Source organism: Seriola lalandi, unplaced genomic scaffold (genome assembly GCF_002814215.2).
Source record: "Seriola lalandi dorsalis isolate HSWRI2012SDOR001 ecotype SW California unplaced genomic scaffold, Sedor1 jcf7180002054546, whole genome shotgun sequence".
NCBI classification, from domain to species: Eukaryota; Metazoa; Chordata; class Actinopteri; order Carangiformes; family Carangidae; genus Seriola; species Seriola lalandi.
The window spans coordinates 1,019,181-1,043,403 of record NW_019525099.1 but is presented as its reverse complement, the minus strand read 5'-3'; the positions used below and the strand labels follow the sequence as shown (position 1 = coordinate 1,043,403).

Genomic DNA, 24,223 nt, shown 5'->3' with positions numbered 1-24,223 from the left:
TCATCTGATATTTTTTTTTTTTTTTTTTAGTCAGTGGGCTCTTTGTAAAACTGTGGCATTCAGATGCGTGGATTGTGGTCGGTCCTCACTCAATTCTGTTTCATTTAAGGTAATAAATCCATCAGTTCTCCCTTTTCCGGTGGTGCACTTTGTAGATTTAAAGTTGCACTTTTAAAATGTCAGAGTACGGGTTTGTTGTTCAACAGTAATTGTAACGACCTGGTGTAATAACTCTCTCAAGCAGTGAATGAAAAACTGCCTTTTGGGTCACTTCATAGAAGCGCTACTGCCTCCATTCTTTAGACTTGCATAATTACAGTTCACTCTGGAGTTAACAGGCGCACAGGAATTAATTCCTGTGCAACTTTACTCTTAATCAAGATGACCTTCAGTTTGAACTACTACTTCAGTGTAAAATAGCACTTTAATTTTAGACCTGAGAACGTGATATTTATTTATTTTTATTTTGAAATACACATACGTTGGTAATGTGTTCATTCGTCTTCAGTGAGGTTATGTCTCAAAATAAATTGCTCTTTGATTTGTACAATAATACTGAAAATGTAATGAATATCCATACTCTGAAAGTGTGAAGTAAATGCTAACCTGGGCATTTTTCTGTCTTCATTTATTTTTATTTATTTTTTATTTTTTGCATGAACGATCTCAAAGGCTCATAAAATCTGCTGTTAGTATCAGATTTCATACAATAAATTCACAGCAGATATTAAGGCTAAATGTGGGTCTCCGGGAGAGAGAGGTGGTTGTTGAGCAAACTTGATTGCTTTGTATCTCATAAAGTTTGAAGGTAAAAGTGTTCTCACTGTGTACACTCGATTAAAGTCAAACAACCTCACAGAAAAAAACATGGTAACATTAGATTCTATCGGGACATATGGCATAAACGTGATAATTTAATACCCTGTGTAACATACCAATCGTAAATCTCTTCCAGGGAGATGAACAACATCTGAAGCACATGCATCATTTCCATATGCTCCAGTCTAAACTTAGCTATTTTCATCTTCTGGGAACTGCATACAGGCTGGTTCTTTGTCTTAACAACAGCACCTGGCAGAAACAACATAAAGCCTGTAGATTTTGCACAGTAGACCATAGCTTGAAATAAAAGTAATTATGTCCAAATTACCTGGTAAGCAATCATTTAATTCTCCTTGTCACATTGAATAAGGATTAATTTGCAGGCAAATATTACACAATGAATTATTGAATAACTCATCTCCCAAGCCAAATTAATCTTGAGGATTGATGATGTGGATGTAACCTGTGATCGGAGCAACATATTTCATGAGTCATTGCTGGAGCGCTTCGCATTCGCAAGGGCATTACCAAGTGATGACTTGATTTCGACTGACTGTCCCCATTTGAATCCAGGTTATATAAACAAATGGGCGACGTCGGTAGACCGAATTATGATTGCACAGTCACTCAGCGCCTTAATTAAGGCTGTTAAGGGATTATGACAGTGACTGAAACATTACGCATCACATGTAATGACTTATGAAGCATTCCTTCCCGATACCTCCAGACACGCAAAACGATTTAGCGCAGTGTCCTTTAAGAGTCGACAGTGAGGCTCCCTTGGCGCTTGGGATCTGGTCTCAGTGATGCACAACAGCTATGCAGCTGTACAACTTGATTTTCTACAGTCTGCCCTAAGAAAACTGGAACAGGATATTATGGACAAGGTAGAGCAGTTCATATTTAAGTTTCTTCAAACATCTCAGCGCTGCAGGCCGTCTCTGCTTTGAATGACAAAAAACGTCCTTGACTCCATCCACTCACTCGCGTTACAGAATCTCTGCTTTCACGTTCCGAGTGCGGCTGTTGGAGTGAGTGTTACTAAACTAGCGCTGCGTGAAAGTCCTTAAGGAAGCGAGTGTATCACGGTTGTTTCTCTGTGTGTTACTCTCCCTCTCTCGCCACACCGCCGGCTCGCTTAAGGCTGGGCGTTATGCTTGCTTTGGTCTCTTGATCCCACAAGCACCCTTGAGATTGGCCAGGCGGATTTAGTAGTTATATGGCTTTTCTTATACTGTGTTAGATTGGCAGAGGGAAACAATGGCAGTTTTCAGTCCCTCTCTGTTGGACGCCACGGGGCAGGGTTGCAGGGAGTTTCAAGGGTGTCCGCGATAGATACCCAACAATACAGCAGCATTCACCGACCTCCCACAGTGCCATCCTTTCTGCTAGACGTTCTGTTTATATATGACTACTGTGGCAGAAATCTTTTGAGGAGAAATGTAATTGTGCCCGGATTATGTTCCCTAACAACGTTATTTTAGTATAAAAAGTGATAAACCTATTGCAGCTGCACAAAGCCAAGACTGACACCATAAACCAGGGTTTGAACTCTTGAGTCCCGCAGGTGGTTATACTGTAGGTTCTGGCAACAAAAGAACTTTGAATAAAAGGTACCCTGAGCGAGCGTCCGACCACAAAGGCAGTGAAGAAGAAGACGGCAAGCTAGTAAACATGGATGTAAACAGTGTACAATTTAAAACATGACAAAAATCTGCATTGTGAACCTTATTATGGGGAAGGAAATGGTTCATTTACACAATGTGTTACCACAGAGTAGTTGATGTACCTTTTTAATTTCCACAAATATATGATGTATTGTAAAAGTGGATCTTTTTGTTGGAAAAACAAATGATATATGTTGCCAGTGGTGTTTTCAGTATCAACATTTTATGACTAACATTAATCAAGAAGAAAATTCATTTAGGCCACATTATGTTTCTTACAAAATGTATTTACTGTTGCATATCAGTATATTATTAACTCATAGGAGACAGGGATGAACAATAAAGGTGTACTGTGGAGTTTCCTATGGAATCTGTGCACATGCATGTGTCTCGTACATTTGTGTGTGTTCTGTAACCTCATCGTGCTACTTGGGAGCATTGGTATTTCTTATTCTACCTAATCTGTCTAATCATTAAAAATGTCTTTGGTTTAGCTCTCATTCATATTCATCAAAATGCATTTTGTATGAACTGGACAAGCTGCAGCCTCCGCAGTTGAATAATGGAACAAAAACACACTTGGTTTGATATGTTACAGCAGCTATAGAAAAGTAGAATGTGAGATTGGGAAATATGGTATTAAAGCATGACCTCGATTTGACACTAAGCCACCAGCATTGTGGTGGCCAGACAGAAATCGCAGCGTGTGCAGTTATTTTTGAAACCTTTTATTTAGTAAAAGCCTCATAAGGAAAGCTGTTAGCCAGGTGGTTTCAGTGGGTAATGAACTTGTCAGCGCTGAGGTTTCGGAGTTTGTTGGCTTTGTCGTTATTTGTTATTATTCAATTCAGCACCTTGGTTGCTCTTCTCCCCCGAATGATTTCTCAAGTCTCTGCTCGGCTGCTGGTTTTGCACCAGGAACACATTTTAGCTTCTCCCATCGGACCCAAGGTATCGAATTGCCTCTCATTCAAAATAAATAATCTGCTCCCATAATGCTCCAACTGTGTATTCCCACAAATGCTAAGCAGCCAAAATGCTGTTGTAGCAACGGGATTTTCTGTTCTTTTTCAACAGCCCATCAATAGCATTAGGCCTGCCAGATAAAAGCACTGAGACTTGACTGCACAAGAAGGTGAGGCTAGTATGAGGTATGGATTTGCCTCGGTCCTTTTTCACTTCATTTGAGATTTCTTGCCTTTTTCATTTGGCAGAGGAAAATGCCATCGGCTCAGGCGGCATACATTACTCAGCAGTGGGTGGGTTGAAGTTTTTATAATACCTTGTGTGGCCTTTGTGATACTTTGAAGCCAATTCTATGGGCAAAAAAGAGTAGAGCTGCTGATTATATAATAACTGCCTGATCATTTAATAGCACTGCACTTTCACTACACAGTGTCACACCAAGTCAAACTTATGTAACACATTAGTGACATTAACCAGCCAATATTGGTTAATTGTTGCTGGTAATAATGTATATCTAAGAATCAATTACATTAAAATGTTAAATTGTATTTACAAATATCAACAGAATGCATTTAGGCTGAATAGAATAGAATTAGAGCTGAATAGAAGTTAATTAACTTCAGGACAAATGCAAAATATACCAGCTAAGTCCCAGCTTTTCCACTGTATTTTATGATACTGTCAACTGAATATCTTTGGTCCTGGACTGTTGGTCAGACAAAACAAGGCATTTTATAGACCACACAATCAATAAGAAAAATAACTGGCAGTAACCGATGTAATTAAAACTGAATAGCAACAAAACCTCCAATGAATAGAGTGAAAATCTGTAGTTCACACACGGAAAACAGGAGCAACATTGTCATTAGCAGTGACGGACAACCCTTAGTGAGCATTTAAATAAGGTCTACAACTTAATAATCGCAGGCTTTATTGCAAAATAACAATCATAATATGGAGGCAGGTTTATTAAAAGTTGCCATACTTGTTTTCCAAAATGTATGAGAGGATGTTTACAGCTGGCATGGTGCCTCTTATTTAATACTCACCTATAACTGATTGCTTTACCTGACCTTGCTCAGTTGGAGTGACAGCAATTTAAATTTTTCAACGAATATGCAAATGCTCCATGAACAATAACATAATCATAATTCATTTCATGGTAACCATTTTCTCACAGTGAATGTATTCCACATACAGCCTGTGCTACGGTTTCCAGTTTAAAAGTTGTCTGAAGTCTGAGCGGAAATCATTATCCTACTTCAGACAAGTGAGTATTTCCACTGTGTTTTTCAGCTGAATGATCAGACATGATGCACAGCCTGTTCTATAGGCAATCCACAAGGTGCACGCATGTTATGTGTTCTTTCAACAACAAAGGGTCGGCTGATTGTCAGTACTCCACACAGATCTGCTTTAGCGGGATGCCATGTCCATGTCAGGGATCAAAGCAAACAGTGAAGACAATTTATGCTGTGCAGCGTGTGTGACCATCGCTCAGAGGGCGAGGGTGGAGGAAGTGATGTGAGAAAACAAGTTGTTGCAGTGGTTGGAGGATGTTGGCAGTAAGACGGTGCTGTTGTTAGGATGTTTCTCCGGCTCCTTCAAGTCATGTTCAAATCAGAATTGTTCACATCATGTATTGTCGGTGTGATTTGCAAAGGTTTGTTTGATGAGGATGGACCCGAATAGAAAAAACGGGTACACTTTACAGATTGTCCAACACAAAAGATTTGATAAGACAGCGTGACTTTGAAATTTGCTCTTGTGGAGATCCTCTAATAATGTCACATACAAGGATGATGTGTGTCACAAAAAAAACCTTGCAAGTAAGGCTCTTGAATTACTGTTTAGGGAAAATGAATTTTCCTAAATAATAGGCAACTTCATTGAGCTTCAGGACAAGAATTTGATAAGTGATGCCGTATTAAAATGATATGAATTATGTACTGCAAGAGGGTGTATGAAGTGGAGATAAATCCATGGGATGCTAGAAGACTATAAACAAAATAGAGCAGAATCTCAGTTTCAAGGACAAATAATAATCTGATATTTTTGGTGAATTTAATAGAGAAAACAAATAAAAAATCTTAAGCATTTTCTACAGTATTGCCTCAGGACTTTATCAGCGTGTGTGTGTAATGAAACACATACTTAATGGGTTTGTTTAAAATGGTCTAATGGTGTTCTTGGTCTGTGTCCAAAGATACTCAGAAAGGCAATGCAGGAATAATTTCGACATTTAACTTTGGGCCGTATATTTTTGTCAAGGGCACTGATCTCATTAGAATTATTCCCTTATGCCACTGACTGACGTTCCTTTTTGTGCTTTGGCTTTGTGACTCACACGTGTTTCTTTGATTTCGATTTCACCGCAACCGGTGGTGCGAGGGAACTTGGCACTATGAACAAAGATCAGTGATGAGACTCGTTGCACCTGTCAGAGTTGACCAGATCAGGTAATGAGGAAAGTCCCCCAGGATGTTAACGAAGCCATTAAGCGCTCATGTGTGAAACTGCTAGAAAGCCGGCGTGTTAAATCGTAGCAGCCAAATTAAAATTCACTGCACATGGCACTGAAATGTAAATATCCTGCCTTTGCAAGGATGAGCTGGCCTCCTTCTCCGTGCTCTAATCGGCTTTGAAAAGACGGTGCAAAGTGCTTAGGAATAATGCTTGTGCTATGTGATAAAACAGGCAGCTTTTATTATAAACCTACAATAGTCAAGCCATGTTTGAAAAAGAACTAAAATATAAGCTCTGCGCATTCTGTTCTCCACACTGAGAATAAATCGCTCTCATTCAGGGCACAATGTGCATGCAACAGTTTTCTCACACAATGTCTCTTGTCATATCATTTTTGTTTTGTTTTACTGACGTGTCTGGGAGGTGCAGATTGATACGTTTATTCAACAAGAAGGTTTTGAAATGGAGATCATAAAAAGAAAAATCTGTCTGATTCAAATACAGACCTACTTTGCCTTTACTGTTCCATGAAACCACATGACCAGCCATGGAGTGTTTACAAGAGAGGTTTCATGTAGGCTGTCAGTCAAATCAAATGCAGACAAACATGTTGATTTACATAGTCATGAGGGAATGTGCTTTGAAGTATTAAGTCAGTTTTTTTTTTCATTATTTTCAGTATTGGCTTTTAATATCATGAATTTTACATAAATATGTTAAAATGAGAAAAGTCTACCTGTAGTAACTTCAATTTAGATTCTATAAATGTCCATTTTCGTTTCGAAGGTATCAGTTAATGTCCCTCAGTCGACTAGTCCTTCACATTCATTGCTCTGTGCTCTCTGCTAATCCTCACGAGTACGTGGCCCTCTATACACACACACACACCTCGCGAGGAATAATCTCCCTCCTCATACCGTCGGCAAAGTTGGAGAACGTGGATAGAAATGAGCGCCCGGGGCTTCAATTCAGATGTGTGGAGATTGGTCTTGTTCCAGAGGATGTGAACGTTCTCGCAGACACCGTGAAGTTAATTTCCAATTGAGCGCTGCCTGTCCCAGAAACTAGCCAGAGGTGTCCCGAATGGTCTGACCTGCACCTCCCCCTCATTTGTCTACATTAACTTTGCATGTGTGGTCCGTCCAATAATAAGTGGGGCAGATTTATATTTAGCCTCATACTGCAATGACTTTGAAAAACAGGGTAACTCTTGTCTTCAGACCTCTTTCAACCTCTCAGCTCGAGGGTCTTACTCCTCTCTATAACGTGTATTTGAGCTTGATAAGTTTGACATTAAGTTTGATATTAATCAAGTTTATTACAAATATCTTTGTCATTTATCGAGTTACAATCAAGCTGCATGTTTTCTTTTTTTCTGTCTTGAAATTAAAAATGCAATAAAGCCTGTTTGAGATATTTACTGCCTTTAACAAAAGTAATGCAAGAGATCATAAAAAAGATACTTATGCCTCTGGCAAAAGACACTAATTTCTATGAGTGGGAGACAGTAATAGCTCTGTCAAAGAGTTTTATACGTAGCTGGACTCAAACTCTTGTTCTAATTATGTTTAGCATTAAAGCAACTAAGTGCTTGTCAAAACTGCACAGTAATAAGGTGGCCTAAATTAAACAATGCCTCTCCATTTTAATATGGACTTTGAAGCAGCTTGAAGCAATAAACACAGGCCTTGATATAAATTGCACCTTTCGTTGCACAATCGATGTCAATTACACTGCGTGATTTTGTGACCCAGAGTATTTGTCCAGCCTTCCATTTTTTAAGAGACCATACATTCAACTGTGGCGCTTTTAACCCTCAGGTTGAGTCAATTGGTAGGCAGCAGGTTTCTGATAGTGAAATTAAAAGGTTCCTCTAAAGTACTACTGATGAAAACGAAGCCCTCAAGCTCCCCGAAGTGACTGGACACAAAGAATATCACCATAAAACTCTACGGTGAAGCCTTGAGGTGGAGGGCTATTAACACTCCGCTTCACTGACACTCATCACTTTATATTGATTCGCAATAAAATGAAAGTTGACAGACATAAAAGTTGTCCTTCACATATTTTATTTGTGTATTTATTTATTTTGTCCCAATATGTATAAGCACTGACTTTCACCACCGGCTTTTCTTGTATCACCGGACTGGAACAGCCTACTAAGAGAAAAGAAGACATTGAACTTGCTGAAGGCTTTATAAGCATTGTGGCAATAAAAAGTAAGAATGTTTCGGTTGGGACAGAGTGTGACGCGTTACTGAATGTTACAAACACCCCTGCATTGAGAGACGAAAAAATGGGTGAGGAGGGGGTGGGGGTTGTGGTTCCGCAAGTACTAGTGAGGGCGACGAGATACGACCCATCGTTACTTTGAGGGATTATCTCATACCGAAACACAGCACACGGCTTGCGCTTTGCTACGTGTCGTCACACTGTGCTGTGGAAAAAGAGGACAACTGTTCGCTGGGCAACAGTTCGCGCTAACACAGTGGTTTCACTGAAACAAAAGGAAGGTGCTGTGTTTTCCCACACAGTGCTGTTGTGTGTATGAACACGGCCTTACTCTGCCGCAATAGCAGCAGCTGAGATGCTCAGAGAAGCCACTCTGTTTTGCTTGCCTGGCAGACAAAGGCCACTTGCCTGAACACTTGCAAGATCCCTACTCTAAAGTGCTCAGACTGGGGGAAAACAGGACAGAGCTGTATATTTATGGGTGACAACCTGTATTTTCATACACATCTTAAACAAACCACACTCAGCTGTCCTTGGCTGCACACTGTCTACGTGACTGCACTTTGTTAAGACTTGAATGTATGCAGGTTAGGGGCTGAAAGCATCATATAACACTTTTTTTTAGGACTATAGTGGGAAGCCTCCAGTCATTTGTTTGTATTGAAACCGAGTTACTTGCAGAAATAGCTTACTTATGCTTGTTTCCTACTGCAATTAGTGTTATCAAATATAATCTGTCGCTTTTATTTCATGCCGTTATATCATTTGATCACTGTTGCTGTACACGACTGGCATTTTTACTTTCATAGCTGATGGGAAAACACACAATGTGACATCAGTTCAGGTGTAAAAAGAAGTGCAGGGGTACTTGAAAGTTTCACATTCAGTGTTGAATTGCTATTAAAAAAGTGAAGTGTGACAAGCTGTTCAAGTCTTTCAGGAGTTTTCACACTTGCATGAATACACCTGACATTATCGGTACGTCAAAGACAGCGGGAGAGGGTATACATGGCCAACGGCTATGAGGCTTCACAGCTGGTGTGTGTGAGACAGTATCAAAATCATGTTGCAGTGAGGTTAAAGACATCATTTTAATCAGTTAATTAGCGTAATAAGATTTTAATTTAAGAAAGTAATTGAGTACATATATATTTATGCTGTAAAAAGGCCCAGAAGTATATAATAACCAGACTATGGTTAGCATTGTGCTTCCCTTTGACAAAAATAAAAACAGACACAGCAGAGTGTGTACTGCATTTTTAAGGTAAGAAAGGGGGCAGCCATAGCCGGCTGGTGGAGTAAGCTTGTTTGGGGTCATGGTCAGATTGCTTATTGACAAATGTTGCCAAGGATACAATATTTAACTGTATCCTGTAGTTATTTTCTATTTACGTCCGCTTCCTAAACGAAATACACACAAGTGCACCTTCCTAAGCTGTTGTCTATGCACAGTGCGGAGCTTTTTTCCTGCTGCTGGCCACCTTCGTGTCCCCCTGCGACAAAGTGCCAAGGCTGCAGGTCTGCATATTTTCTGCCACCATACGCGGACAAAGGAAGGTGGCAGCGGGCGAGGAGATAGATGGGGTAGGGATGGTGATGGACACAGGTAGCTTGGCACAGCTCAGAGCCCCCGCTCGCCTGGCGTTAGTTACCATTGTCTCGCTCCCCCGTTTTTCCTGGCACAGCCTCTGATTGAACTGGCGGTGAGGTGAGGATTTGGCATGGGGTGGGTTTTACCTCCGCGATAACAATAGGCCACAGACAGGGGAGGTGGCTGCTTGTATCGTGCATTGTGGAACGGGATTGTCTAATGCAGGTTCACTGTGCATTGTGCGGTGTTTCTGGAGGAGGGATTTGTGGCTTGTAAAAGGGCATCTGAGTCCCACTGCTCCGTTTGGCTAATCAATTCGGTGTCCTCACTGGGCTGTCCAACAATTGTCCTCATACAGAATGAGGCCGTTTCTCTTGACTAAAGGATCTAATTGACACAGCCAAGTTTTTATAGCTTACAGGGAGAAAGATACACCCATTACTTCTAATTTAGGAAACAAAAAAGGGTATTTTCATTGAAAACACACCCCGACACCTCTAATCATGACCAGGGTGCCCTGTACGGTGCACAGCACAGGCTCCCGCCCTGACAGATTATCCGGTGTGAATGTTTGGGAATGATAATGAGATCAAAACACCTCACTAAGCTGGGAAGAGAGGGTGGAGACTGGAGAGGGAGTGGGAGAAAGGGAAAGCGAGCAAGAGCGAGCAGGGGGGAAGAGGGTGAGCGATAGCTGCGATAAATTGCAGACGCAGAACCACTTGAGCATAAAATTAGATTTTACAAATGTGTTGTTACCTGACAGTCCTCTGACAGAGGAGATATCACAACATTATAGGGCTGCATGAGTGCTACTAATCGTATCAAATAAATAAGAATGCCTCTCAGCTGTGATGGAGCGCAATGGAGATTCAATGTGGACAGTGGGTTGGGAAAAATAACATAATTAAAACAGCCTTTCTCATTATGCACTCAAACATTAGAAGCCCAAATTCAATTTATATGATAATATATTATGCTGTATGAAAACTGTGCACATTACGACACATTTGTCTAAATACTGTGACACTTAAAACATTGTCACTGACTGCTGATGTCACATTTTGATGAAAAGCTTTTTGAATTGAAGAATAATTGTTTTGGGTGATATTTCCATCCTTGATGTGCATTTCATTTGTTATTCACTGTCACACAACTGGACACTCCGGCTGCTATCAATTACCAATATGAGATTTTTTAACAATAAGAATCGTTTAGCTTTGGATTCTTTAATAGAGAGAAACTAGAGACGTGTGGATCACACCAGTAAACATGTTGACGTTCAGACACATGAGTAGTTATTACATTATTATACTCAGTGCTCATGGGTTGGACCACACCCATCTCCGTACTCTGCCTTCATTTAGATCTCAACTACACACCTGTAAAGTTTTGTGACTGTATCTTGAATGGGTGTGACACTACGGTGGCGACAATATCTGTCCACAGACGTAAACACCTGCCAAGTGCTCACAAACACCTCTGTGGTAGTTCCCGCTACAGCAGAGGTCTCCAGGACCACATTTTGCCATGGCACACACACACACACACACACACACACACACACACACACACACACACACACACACACACACACACGAGGTGAAAACAATACCAGCTCTCTTGTCACTGGTAAGCAGTTAGAAGAGAGCAATCAGTTCTAGAAATAAAAAGAAAACACACATTTTCTAACATACTTACATAAGAAGAAAGAATATAATAACATACAGTCATTGTACACGATGGACTGCTGAGAGAGTGAGCATATAAGGAGACAGTTTGTTTTTACCATGTTACTGGTGGTTACAATAGTAAGGTAAATACATCATTAAGACATGAATGAAGAATAAATGAATCAGTCTGAATGACGAATGGATGCTCTAAGTCAGTTTAGCAGAGACTGTGTGTGAAACAAGTCACTGAGGCAAGCTTTATCTATAGTATTCTGCAAGAAGGAATTGCGTGCGTGTGTGTGTGAACCTGCTGCAAATGTGCACTCTGAGTAAATATATAGAGCGTTATATTCCCCACAGCCATAAATCTACGTGGGAAATATTTCACCTGATGTTTATTGCTTGATATTTCAAATAGATAATGATGGTGATATCTGTTACAGTGCAGTGGCCTAAACACGAGTAATGCTGTTAATAATCTGTTGTTAGACAGCTTTATTTCTATTGTGTAACAGTTGGCTGCATTTGCATTTGTAAGTTTAGTTTTTCACAGATGAGTCACGTCAACTCTCTCAAATCTATACCAGATGCCACTTTTACACACTGGGGGAGGACTAAAGCCCACTTGATACAATTGCATATATTTGCCATATATTAGGCTAAAACAGACTGCTGAGTCATTCATAATTGAGGTTTGGCAGTTATAGTAAAGTGGTTGTAATAATATTTGTATGTTTTTGCCATTATCAAGCTGTGCTGTCAACTTTTAACAAGCAAAGCTTAAGTTGAGACAACTGTTAAACGTGTTTGTACTCAAATCTTCACAATACTATGAACGGGACACAACAGGATCAGATGTAGAATAAATCACATAAGTGATGTAATTTTAAGTGTGTGGCTCTGAAAAAAGAAGTTAAGAGTGGTCGTAGACGCTGAAACTGCTGTTGGTGATCGATTCCATGTCAAGGTTATGAATAAGAACCTTAAACCATAAGCCATCTCCTTACTGCCATCATGGTTCAAGTTGTTAGTATGATGGGTTATTTATCAGTGCTAATTTGATAGGCTAATATTCCTATTTTGGTTTGATCAGACCAGTATTGTTAGAACTGGTACCATGTTCCCACTACATAGTGACACTTGAATGTGTCACTAGTAACGCTTAATTTCTATGCTACAAAACAAATTCCTATGTAATAAAACATGTTCCATTATTATGTTTAAACATAATTGTGTTTAAAAGAGATTAAATGGGCATTAATGTAAGTTTAGTATAATGTAACTATATTGAAGAATGAAGAGTGGGCATTAGCTAAATTAAACTTAACTCGAGGCCTTATTCTTCTAGTTATGTTAATTTACACGTATTATCAGTGTAGACAGAAACTTACAGCAGCAGATGCCACCCATTGTGTAACATGGCCCATTTAATCCTTTAAGCTATACCATTCTGTAGCTTATGTGCTGTATGTAATGTAATCATCCACATTACCAAAACACAATAAGTATGCTTTGTAAAATAATTTTGTCCAGCCTCATCACTTTACAAGAATACACTGCGTGTGGTGCTAATGTCTGTTTAATCATATGTCTGTGAACATAATTATAGCCCTGGTAAGAATAATGCTGAAAACATTATTATAAGTAGTTATAAGTGAGATCTTTTAGGCATTTAAATTTGCAAAAAAAAAAAACAACGTATTGTATGTTTATCTGTTAGTATGATATGTTTTCATTGTTTTATCTGGCATTATAAAATTAATTTATCAGACAGGCAATAATCACTTGTGGCATTTTTCAGGTAACGTGCACAGACATTAGCATGTCAGCACAATATATTACACTACATGACCTGAGTAGTAGCAACATGATTCTATATTGGTTGGAGTTTTATTTGTTTATCGTATATGTTATAAGAGTCTTATTTCTCAATGCCTCCTTCATGTTGATTTGCCTACTATATCAAGATTTAGATTACCAGAGTAATTAATTATTCCTGATAAGTGTTTACAGAGGGATTGGAGCATTAGGAGAAATACATGGGAACATCACGAACAGGTTGACTGATCCACAGCAGGGTTAACACATAGAGAAACACATTCGCACTAACACCTACAGGCAATTTAGAGTCTTAGATTCACCTGACCTGCATGTGTTCAGACTGCGGGGAGGAAACCAGAGCAGTGGGGTGAAACCCAAGTGAACATGGGGAGAGGGACCACGGCTAAAGATCAAACCTAGAACCTTCTTGCTGTGAGGTGACTTTGCTACCTAATGAGCCAACATGCTGCCAGACACCATTAATTAACCAGCACCCTTAATTTCCTGCCATGATGCTTATCATTGATTAAATGTAGCAGATTCCTGGTCTGCTTTACGTGATAGAAAATGCACCATTGGCTAACTTAACCGCTGGTCTCAGTACTGTAAAACTGCTGCAGTCTCGAAGTGTTGTGTTGTTACCCATAATTATGAAGGAACATATTCTTCCCGAAATTGGCTGCATTTCCGAATGTTCATGGTGGTTTGCGTGTGTGCTTTGTGCTGGTCATTGTTTGCTGCCATCATTGTGAAACTGAGTGCTGTTGCACGTCCAGGGAGACAGGAAGCTTTTCACAGGGAGATTGGGAATCCCACCAGTGAAAAGAAAGTACAAAAGAGCAACACTCAGAAATGCAGTGGGCGAGCACACATGTATCCGAGAGCATAATGAGCTAGTTTCATTGTTAAGGATTCGGTACTGGTTTGCCTGGCAGCAAGGAGTTTGATTTAACAAGCTCAAGGTATAATACAATGGAGGGCAATAAAAATAAAATAGTTACGTACCTATCTGTCTATACATAGGGATTATTGTTGTATTTATAAACAAGTTGTTAATTTGAACTAAAACGGGCCCCAATTGAATCAGTGAATCAGTGATCTTGCTAAAACCCCACTAAATATTTGGGTTCCTCAGGTTTAAAAGGACAAGTGAGGTAATGTAATCATGTTCAGTGTTGTTGTGAAGCTGTTTGGAAGTGCATGTAAGGTCAGATTTCTTGCTTGGCAGAAAATAACAAAAAAGGTCAGTGATCTTGCCTCTCCTCCACACAAATTCCATGTTGCACAAGGGCTAGGGTATCACAGTTTGTACCTCAGTAGAAAAAAATAAAAAAAAAAATAAAAAATGACCTTGCTTTGCTTTTAAATTATTGGCACTGCATTTATTTTGAACACATATAGTTGGAAATAATAAAAAGAGAAAGAAAACAAAACAGAGAGTCAGATGTTTGAACTAGGAAGTGATATTTCCTCAGCTGAAAGTCTAAATTCTCTGATTCCTTGAAAGAATGGATGCTAATCTTTGAGTTTGGCTTTTGCGTGATTACTGTTAGGATAGGGATAAACACATTCTCATAAACGTCCATGTTTACATTGCATTACTTCTCCTCCTTCTCTTGGATGTAAGCCCAAACAACTGGATGACAATCATAGACGGAAGAAACAACATATCAGATTGGTCCTTGAATGACTTCTTACCATACAACAGCTTTTAGGTCAGGTTTTGTCACTTCCTGTATTCAGTTCAGATGATGAATTAATCCAGACAATGAAAGAAAAATGCGATGTGTTTCTTAACTCGTCATAAAGTAGAAGAACGGAAACATCAAATGTATCGGAACCTGAACAATGTATATCTTCAACATAAAGTGGTAAAAGTCATTGAACTAAAAGACAAAAATAGCAAAAACAACCCCTGGCATCATTCTATTTTAATGTTGCTTTGTTTTGGCAGGTTGTCATCCTGTCACTCAGATCACAGACTTTGAAGTCTCGAGTCTGTAAATGCAGTAGATGTTAAAAATATGTATTTTCTGCGGTATCCAGATGATTCCACCCCAACCGACTAAGCTGGCTCGCAGGCAGTCTGCCACTACATAACAGCAGAGAGTGGGTTTATGCTCGTGCGTTTGCCCATGTCGTTTGCGGGGACAGAACATGTGGGGCTTTCATGCTACGACATGAATTCTTTTTTTTTTTTTTTTTTTTTTTGCAAGGGCATGTTCAGCTGAAATTGTGAAACTTGACTTGGCACAGCATGTATCTGTTCGTTCCTCTAGGCCCTGCAGACCCCTCCGCACCCACAGCTTCTGTTTAAGAATTAAATTCCGCTTGATTTTCATTCACACCACAGATTACCAGTGGCTTTCATTTGCATGCAGGCCAAATATTTTATTGATGTATAATTAAATAGCTGAAATAATAAAATTTTGTGCACTTGTAATCAGCACTATGGTCACATTTGTTAGCTGAACTGTTTTTAAATCTTTCTGGAGGTTTGCTTTTGTTCCAACATCGGTGATATATCCTGTACACTGTATTCGATGAGCTATTATCTGGTGGTGGCCAGGTTGCTTTGTTCAACTAGATTTGCAAATCTTGGAAGCTTAATACATATGTTAAAAACAAAAACATTATAACAGTGCTGGGCAAGTTTTGTCAGTTACACAAGTCTGCCTCAAGCTTGTTGTTTTAGTTAACATCACTGAAGGGGTAAAACCAGTAGAGATTTATAATTTGGATGAAGTGACACTGACTAACAAGTGGAGTAACTAAGGGTAGTCGGACAGTTTTATTTGCAGTAAAGTGCAGAATTCTGCACAATAAAGATTTTTACTCTATACAGTATCAGTGCTAGTCGTCACTCCTCTTTCTGTTACCATGTCTCTAAGCTTGGAGGGTCTAGTTTAATGTATTCTTTGCAGTTTAAGAGAAGTCCTCTCCTCACATACATCAGTCTGTGGTCCTCAAAGGACAAATTATGGAAACAGCTGCAATTAGTGGCTGATTTTTATATTGTGTTAGGACCTCGGAGACTAATTAAAGGCCTCTGTGTATTTGTCTCCATAGACATGCTAATCTGAAGCCTTTTGACAGAGATTCACAAGATCAAGTCTGAAATTCATGCATCTCAATCTGCACGCGCGGAATAGCGGACATTGAGTGGAGTTGTTTAAATGGGAACATGTTCCTTAACATTCTGTTGTCTAGATCATTAGAGTAAATTCTGCACAATGTTACAAATAACTGTTTATCCCTTATTTGATGGAGTTGTGGGAGCTCTTGTACATTAAGCCTTGTTTTGGTGCTAATGGCAGAATTCTAAAAAGGGCAAAGGAAATTATCTGCAGGATTTTCCTTCCAAGGAGCAGGTTTCCCCATGTTTATTAAATTTGTTAAAGTGCTTCTGAGCAATGCACATTTTATCCTCTTAACAGTCAAATTACTATATACACCAGCAATTACTTAATGTACTCTAATGAGATTTCCCCATGAAATGGAAGGATTCATTTATTTTAATGTGACGCATTCCACCGGGCGGTTTATGCATCACGTCCCCTCGCAATCCGGGAAGGCTTTGAGTCATAAATAGTAAGATGAGCTTTGCTTCCAGACTTTCCACTCTGCCCACAGCAACAGAGGTATATGATTCTGCGATTCACACACGGGGGGGCTGCTTAGGGACGTCAGTGGGTCGCAGATGCTATTTCCAAACTCAGCTCTCTGCAACCAGGTATTCTCGAGGATTAGTGAAATAATACCAGGCTGGCAGACTGTTTGTGGGCTAGGCAATGGGAGTGCAGACTCCAATGCACAAATAACACACCAAAACACTAAAATGAAATAAAATAAAACAAATTGCTTTGTGTTCTTTAATCCCATGAGGCCACATTGAATTAAAGCTTTTGTAATTGATTTTTTCTGTACCTTTTAACAGTGGTAGATAAATGCAGGAATCCAGTAACTGTGGATAATGTATTAGGTGGCAAAACACACCTAATTCGACATTTCGAATTTCGAGAAATAAGTACTTTAATCCTCCCAATGAAGGTAACAAATATCAATATTCCAGGGAAATGTACTTAAAGCTCATATCCTACAACAAAATAAAGCAACTAACCATCTAACCATTAGTCAATTAATCAATTAGTCGATCAACAAAACATCAGCAACAATTCTGATCAATGAATTGTCAACTATCAGACAATAAATGCCAAATATCGTCATGGTTCCAGCTTTTCTGCTGCTTTTTTTCCTCTTAGTTATGTCGTTGTAAATTGGATATCTTAAGACTAAGCGGATGACATCACCTTGGACAATGCAAAACTGATCAACAGATATATAGATGATGAAAACAACTGTTCGCTGCAGTCTGAAGAGCAGGTGATTTATGAAAACATGTTCAGTGTAAAGACAGGGAGGCTGGAACTTGACCAACAAATGTACTTAATCAAACCAACCAGGCAAAAAGTTTTAATACAGAAAAATTTGAAAATACATTATAGGATATATAAATAATGGCTTTAAATGATAGGTCACTTTCAAACGCTCTGAAAAACAAACCAATAATGACCGTAAAGCGGAGTCTGTTTAGAGATTGGATAGAGATTTGAAATGTTTATCAATGTCTAAATGAGAGATCTGACTCAAAATCAGTTTTAACATGCATTTACAAGCAGCAAAAGTCACTTTATACTTACTTCTACTACGGTGATTTAGTGTGATCTCGGCGCAGAAAAAGCAGGTTTTAAAAGGATGTCTCTGCAGCTCAAATGATGGCCATAAAAGTTACACTTCAGTAAAGACATTTGTAACTTTTGATGACAGTGAACAGAGTTTTTTTGGAAGTGACAGAAGATGGCAGAGATGTTTTGCTTTGTTATTGAAATGGATAAAATGATGAGAGTGGAGGTGGAGGAGCCATAAGTTGATGTTCCTACAGGCGTCTTTTTAAGAGGCTGTCTAAACTGTCTTCTTAAAGGCTGCAGCCGAGCCACAGAGGAACTTTGTAGTCTTACACTTGACAGTGCTTGTAATGTTTGTTACTTTACCAATTACACACAAATTGCGAAACTATTTTAATGTGAGAAGCTGAGGACATGACAGTGAAATATTTCCGAAAGAAAACGCTTTGACTTTCAGATATTATGTTAGAATGAAACAAAAATATATATTTTTATTTTGTACATTGTTTGACTGCTTGAACCTAGTACTCTGCAATCTACATCATTAACACAAATCACATTTTAAATAGTTCAGTGTGAGGTTTTTTTTTTCACATTTAATCACATTTAATGAGCCTCTCCAACAATTCAGTATCACACTATGAATTTGGTGCGAGGGATTCCAGGAGTTAGAAAGAAAAAAAAATCTAATTCAAAGCAACAAAGGCAGAGATATCTTGACTTTTTTTCCCCTAGTATGGAATAAGCTCCAAAAATATGGATCCTACTTTTACCATAATGCAACAAATAGCATATTCTTATTTGTTTTGCATCTTGAATGATAAATACCCACATCTTTCAAACTCTATGCCTTCTATTTCTAAGTCAGGCTTTCTCTTAGAAAATTTTAGAGTCGAAAGCCAGGCTGAGATAACCCTGATGACATCACTATGACATCATCAGGGTAGTGTTCTCAGGCTTTTGAAAGCCCCCATTTAGAGCTCCAGCTTATATAGCTGTTCAGATTTAGCAGTTCTCTTCATGAAAAATTAACTGCTCTATATGTATAAAATCAGTCATTTACATGACCTAAACTCAGATAAAATAGTTTTTGACTGTTAAAACTTTATCATATTTGTCCTGTGGGTCCAGCACATCATGAAAAAAAAAAATTCTTCTGGCAAACTACTGAAAAATAAGTGTGTTTTCGTACACTGCGGGATGTAGTGCAGGACTGATGGCTGATACATGCCGCCATCTCAAGTAGATTCTCTACTTTGATGTGAACATAGACATGTTTTCAGCAGTAGTCTACTCCATCTAAGAAACAAAAATCCTTTCCTTTGAATTTCATGTAAAAGCAAAGTGCCCAGGTCCAGATATCTGCTTCACCAACGTGGTATTCTGTTGATATAAAAGCACATCTTAATGGAGAGACAAGAGCATAACCTGTTAAGCTGGCCTGATGGAACAGACAGACACACAGATGCTGTTCCTTTCACTCTCAGTTATTGTCACGCACGCACGCAGACACACACGCAGAGACACACACACACACACACACACTTAAATCCATTATAGCTTTAGACTTCAAAGCTGATAGTTTGTTTTTCCACATTCCCTGAAAATGGAGAGGGTTGCTCCATGTTTGCTGAGCAAATTTAATACCTTGTACATAATGTGCATTGCTCCCCCTCACATCTAGTGCAAATGCCTCTCAATATTTCTCTCCATTTAGTCCCACCTGGAATTGTGTCTGTGTTTCTCCATTTACTTGTGATTATGTTTGAGACCGACTGTCATGGGCTTTACGTGTCCTTCTCTTTTCTTTTCCAGGTGGGATTTTTGAGCAAACAGATGGACCTGTTTCACTCGTAAGCGCGGAGGAGCTTGCCTTTAAATTTGCTGTCAATAACATTAACAGAAACAGGACTTTGTTGCCAAACACAACATTAACATATGACATACAGAGGATCAATATCTACGACAGCTTTGAAGCATCGAGAAAAGGTGAGTGACTTGTTTGGTGTTCGTTCAAGGATTGTGATCACATTGTGGAGGAAGACAAGAATCTGGTCGGTCAGAAAAACATCTGCACGATTGCTTTGGCTCGCAGACGAAGCCCTATATTTAAGTTCTTGTGAATTCTTATTTAATATAATGTGACAGAACATAACTTGCTTTCTTCTCAATCGTTCCTCTCTAGCTTGTGACCAGCTGTCTTTAGGTGTGGTTGCAATATTTGGGCCCTCACACAGCTCGTCATCGAACGCTGTGCAGTCCATCTGCAATGCACTGGAAGTGCCGCACATCCAGGTGCGGTGGAAACATCACCCGATGGACAACAGGGACACCTTTTACGCAAATTTATACCCGGATTACTCATCGCTAAGCTATGCTATCCTGGACCTGGTGCAGTTTCTCAAATGGAAGACAGCCACTGTTGTATATGACGATAGCACAGGTGAGGACACTACAATGCTAAAACAATCCACACGTGCAAAGTTTCACTAAAAACAAACTGTCTACCTCATTGTCACTGCATTTTCCTGTGTGGTCAATCAATTCATTTGTGCCGTCTCTTTTCTTCAGGCCTCATAAGACTACAGGAGCTGATAATGGCCCCGTCTAGGTACAACATCAGACTAAAGATCCGCCAACTTCCTCTTGACACGCAGGACACGAGACCCCTTCTCAAAGAAATGAAGAGGAGTCGGGAGTTCCGCATCATCTTCGACTGCAGTCACCACATGGCTGCGCAGATTCTCAAACAGGTCAGCGCGAAGGCCTTCACGGTTTCATCGACCCTCTTATTGTCAGAACTTGGTGTGGACAAATGAAAGCACGTGGGGTCCTCTTCCACACAGCTGTCTCTCTGGCACCAGTTGATTCTTATTCTGTTGTGAATGAAAACGTAGAGGCTTTGACTTATAAAGATGTTGGCAGTGTCTAAGTGGGAGGATGGCAACGGCAGAAGGTGCGCCAGTAGTGATTAAATAGCAGTGAAATCGTGTTGTCAGGGAGTGTGGAGGACGTCCACTTGTGCCACCTGCCTGTTTGTGTGAGTGTTTTAAACATGTAGATATCAAACCCAAAATTGGCCGGTGTAAATTTTGCAATTTTGAGTGAATAATAACCATAAGCAAAGAGGCAAGCAATGATATGACAGTGAGCTGCGATCACTAGTGATATCCAGCTGCTCATTTTCACATCTGTTGCAATGGACTGTCAAACTACATTAATATATATATATATTAATAATAACTCTTACAATTAATCATAGGCCTTCACCAATTGCTTTCCTCTATCGTGTTCTCCCTATTTGCTTAATCGGTTTTTACTTCTATACAAAGACTTTTTACGGATGAATTGTTGCCCAATTTGATTTAATTAATATCCATCCCACAAACAGGAATAAGATCCAACATGTTTCATTATCAGCACTGTTTTGATATAAACAAACATCAGTCAACAAATAGCTGTCAGCATGACGCTGAGCCGAGTGGAGACTGTGTAGGTGATCTGATGCTCTATAGATGTCAGTAACAGGCTGACATCCCCTCCATTTACTTGCTGTCAGCTTCAATTAACATGTTTACCAAACAAATCATCTCCTCCCAAGTTATTTAAATAACTCACTCCTCCCAAGTTATTGAGATCTAAGTTGACATTTATCCGCTCATGGCCAGTCTGCACATGTCACTCCAAGAAATCAGTGTCCACTTGAGAGAAGAGGCGAGAAAAGGTTTTGAGGCAAAAATGCTCCAGACAGTTTCTTTCCATGAACAAACTGTCAGGCCACTGTGGTACAAACCAAAGCTCTTCTATTTCAATTTGCTCATGAGACAGCTCGTGTTGCTCAATACTGTAGTGTAATGAGATAATAAAAGGTATTAATTGAAAGGCTGTGTTGTTGTGGCACACATTGTGCTTATATAAATCTTTTTGCAGATTTAATTTACAAAACTGCAGCTTTAAATAAGACAGGACAATATTATCTGTTTATCATCGTCATTTGATAAAGATTAGGCTTAACGATTATTTTATTTGTCTTTATTTATTTTGTGTGTGGTGCTGCACCTGTACCAACTGGTAGCAGAGACAAATCATTGTATCGTGGTCGGTTTTCATGAGTTTTTGTTTTATACCAATCTGTAGCCACTGCATTAAACAAAACATTATTTAACAGCTGTATCAGCTGTATACAACTAACCTATACTAAACCATACTACTGTATGGATGCGATATGATTGCTGTCATTGTTGTATAGCATGGCTCAGGTTAAACCGTAAACATGGGCAAATACCTGAATGCCATAGGACCTTTATTGTCTAATTTGACTGTCAATCATAAAAAAAGAAAAATAATGATAAATAAAATGAAATTAAAGCTTTAAATACTATTCATGTTGAATTCTTTTACTGGTGGAACTTTCCAGAGTCAAGTATTGCCAAATCGGTGGTGTTTTAAATGGCTAACACAATTTTCCAGAAAATAATTCTCCTTCACTGCTTTAAATCTCACTGTGATACTATACTAGCGTCGCTATCGAATCAACTCTTATTTCAGAAAACCAGCAAACGATACGCAGCAGCGACAACACTGATCGGCTACTGAGCTACAGTGTGTTGCATATTGCTCAACGACAGCTTTACAAAACGGTTGCTCATACCCAAGATAATAAGAGGCAACCAGATGCACTGATTTCACATGCAATGTCTTTTGACTGGTGCAGGTGCATGCGTATGAGGGAGAATCTGCCAACTGTATTTTAAAAGGGTTCAAACATCACATCTGAAGTATTGTATTAGGCTCTTGGGATATTTCATTTGTCATGACATGATGCTCAACGATATGTGTAGGGTCCTGTCTTTGTTCTGACAAGCTCAGCTGCACTGAACGTACCTCTGTCAGGTTTTATTCCCTCTCCGACTGGATGGGAGACTACAGAAAGCATGTCCATGGTTTCTTTACAAAAAAAATCATTCTCCTTTTGCCCATGATATGTTTTCAGTCTTAATTTTAAAATGTGACCCTGCTGCTGGTGAGAACAGGGACATAGGGAAATTAACTAAAATAAGAGTTTGATGAAGAATAGAAGCATTGACAGAATTGCATTGCATCACTCTGTAAATTCATCCTGCAGCAGTGGAAGAATCATTTTAATTAATGAAATCTCCTTTCGACAATACAAACATGACATAAAGTTTCAATGTCATGTGTTTGGCTTCTTGTCTATTCGGAAGATGGAGAAGTGAATTTGCTTCCACATAAGGATTGCATCTTATTTACATAACCTTGGCTTTTTGTTTTTTTTGTTTTTTTTTCCCCCACAACAGATGGTACAATTAAATGGGAAGTACAGCCGCCATGGGAATGTGGTGCCTTTGAATGTAGATTGAGTGAAACAAGTGGCAGTGATGGAGTGTTCGGATATGAGACAAAGATTACCGAGCTCTTTTGATTGAAGGCTCTCCTCTCTGCTGGGATAACGTCACATGCCCCCGAGCCATTGCAAACCATTTAAATGCATAGAAAAGCATCAAGTACTGTTGCTATTATGTAAATTTTCTGGACCACATATGGCGGAGAAATCACGGCAAGCGATGGCAGAGACTTGCCCACAAAATGAAGCGCATGTTAATCAATATGCTCATTAAAACCTGGATATTTTTTTCTTTGCTGATCAAAGTCATTTTGTGTATCTCTTTAGTATTGTTGGTTCTGAATGTGCTGTTGATGATATAATACCCTGACGTGACAAAATGACCATTCATTCACACCTCCCTATCCCTATGCCCTGTCTCCGTATCCTTCCAGGCCCAGACCATGGGGATGATGACAGAGTATTACCACTATATCTTCACCACTCTGGTAATGTACCGTGCTTGTTAATGCAAATAGAGTCTCATTTGTTCTCATCTCCCCACCGCTTGAGTTTTTGATGAATAGTGGCTAATTGCCAATGGGCTTTGGATCCAGTCCATTATATCAATTTTGTTTGACAAGCTGGAGGCATAATGGAGTCTTCAGTGTGCTGTAGTAAACACTCTGCTTTATAGTAAAGTCAACAAAAGTCTTTGAGGTGGCAGCATAACAAAGAAAAAAACAAAAAAAAACAGCTTGAGATTCAAAACTGAATGAGACTTCCAAGTTTACAAAAGATTAAAATTGGTCCTTTGTGAGCTTTTACGGGATATATAATAAAATGCCATACATTTTTTAAGTGAGCATTATCACAATGTAAACAAAATGCAGCAACATTAAAACTGAATTTTAACCTGATATTATTCCTCAGTTCATTGACAGGGCTTTTAATCA

The 24,223-nt window shown here is 39.2% G+C and overlaps 1 protein-coding gene across 1 annotated transcript in view; it reads left to right on the top strand.

Annotated features, from left to right (window-relative positions):
* grik3 (glutamate ionotropic receptor kainate type subunit 3) overlaps positions 1–24,223 on the top strand; it is a 94,523-nt gene that overhangs the window by 30,410 nt on the left and 39,890 nt on the right. The window contains exons 2-5 of the mRNA XM_023415253.1: positions 19,739–19,912; positions 20,109–20,366; positions 20,495–20,676; positions 23,723–23,776. Coding sequence (XP_023271021.1) covers positions 19,739–19,912; positions 20,109–20,366; positions 20,495–20,676; positions 23,723–23,776 — 668 coding nt within the window. The remainder of the gene's footprint in view (positions 1–19,738; positions 19,913–20,108; positions 20,367–20,494; positions 20,677–23,722; positions 23,777–24,223) is intronic.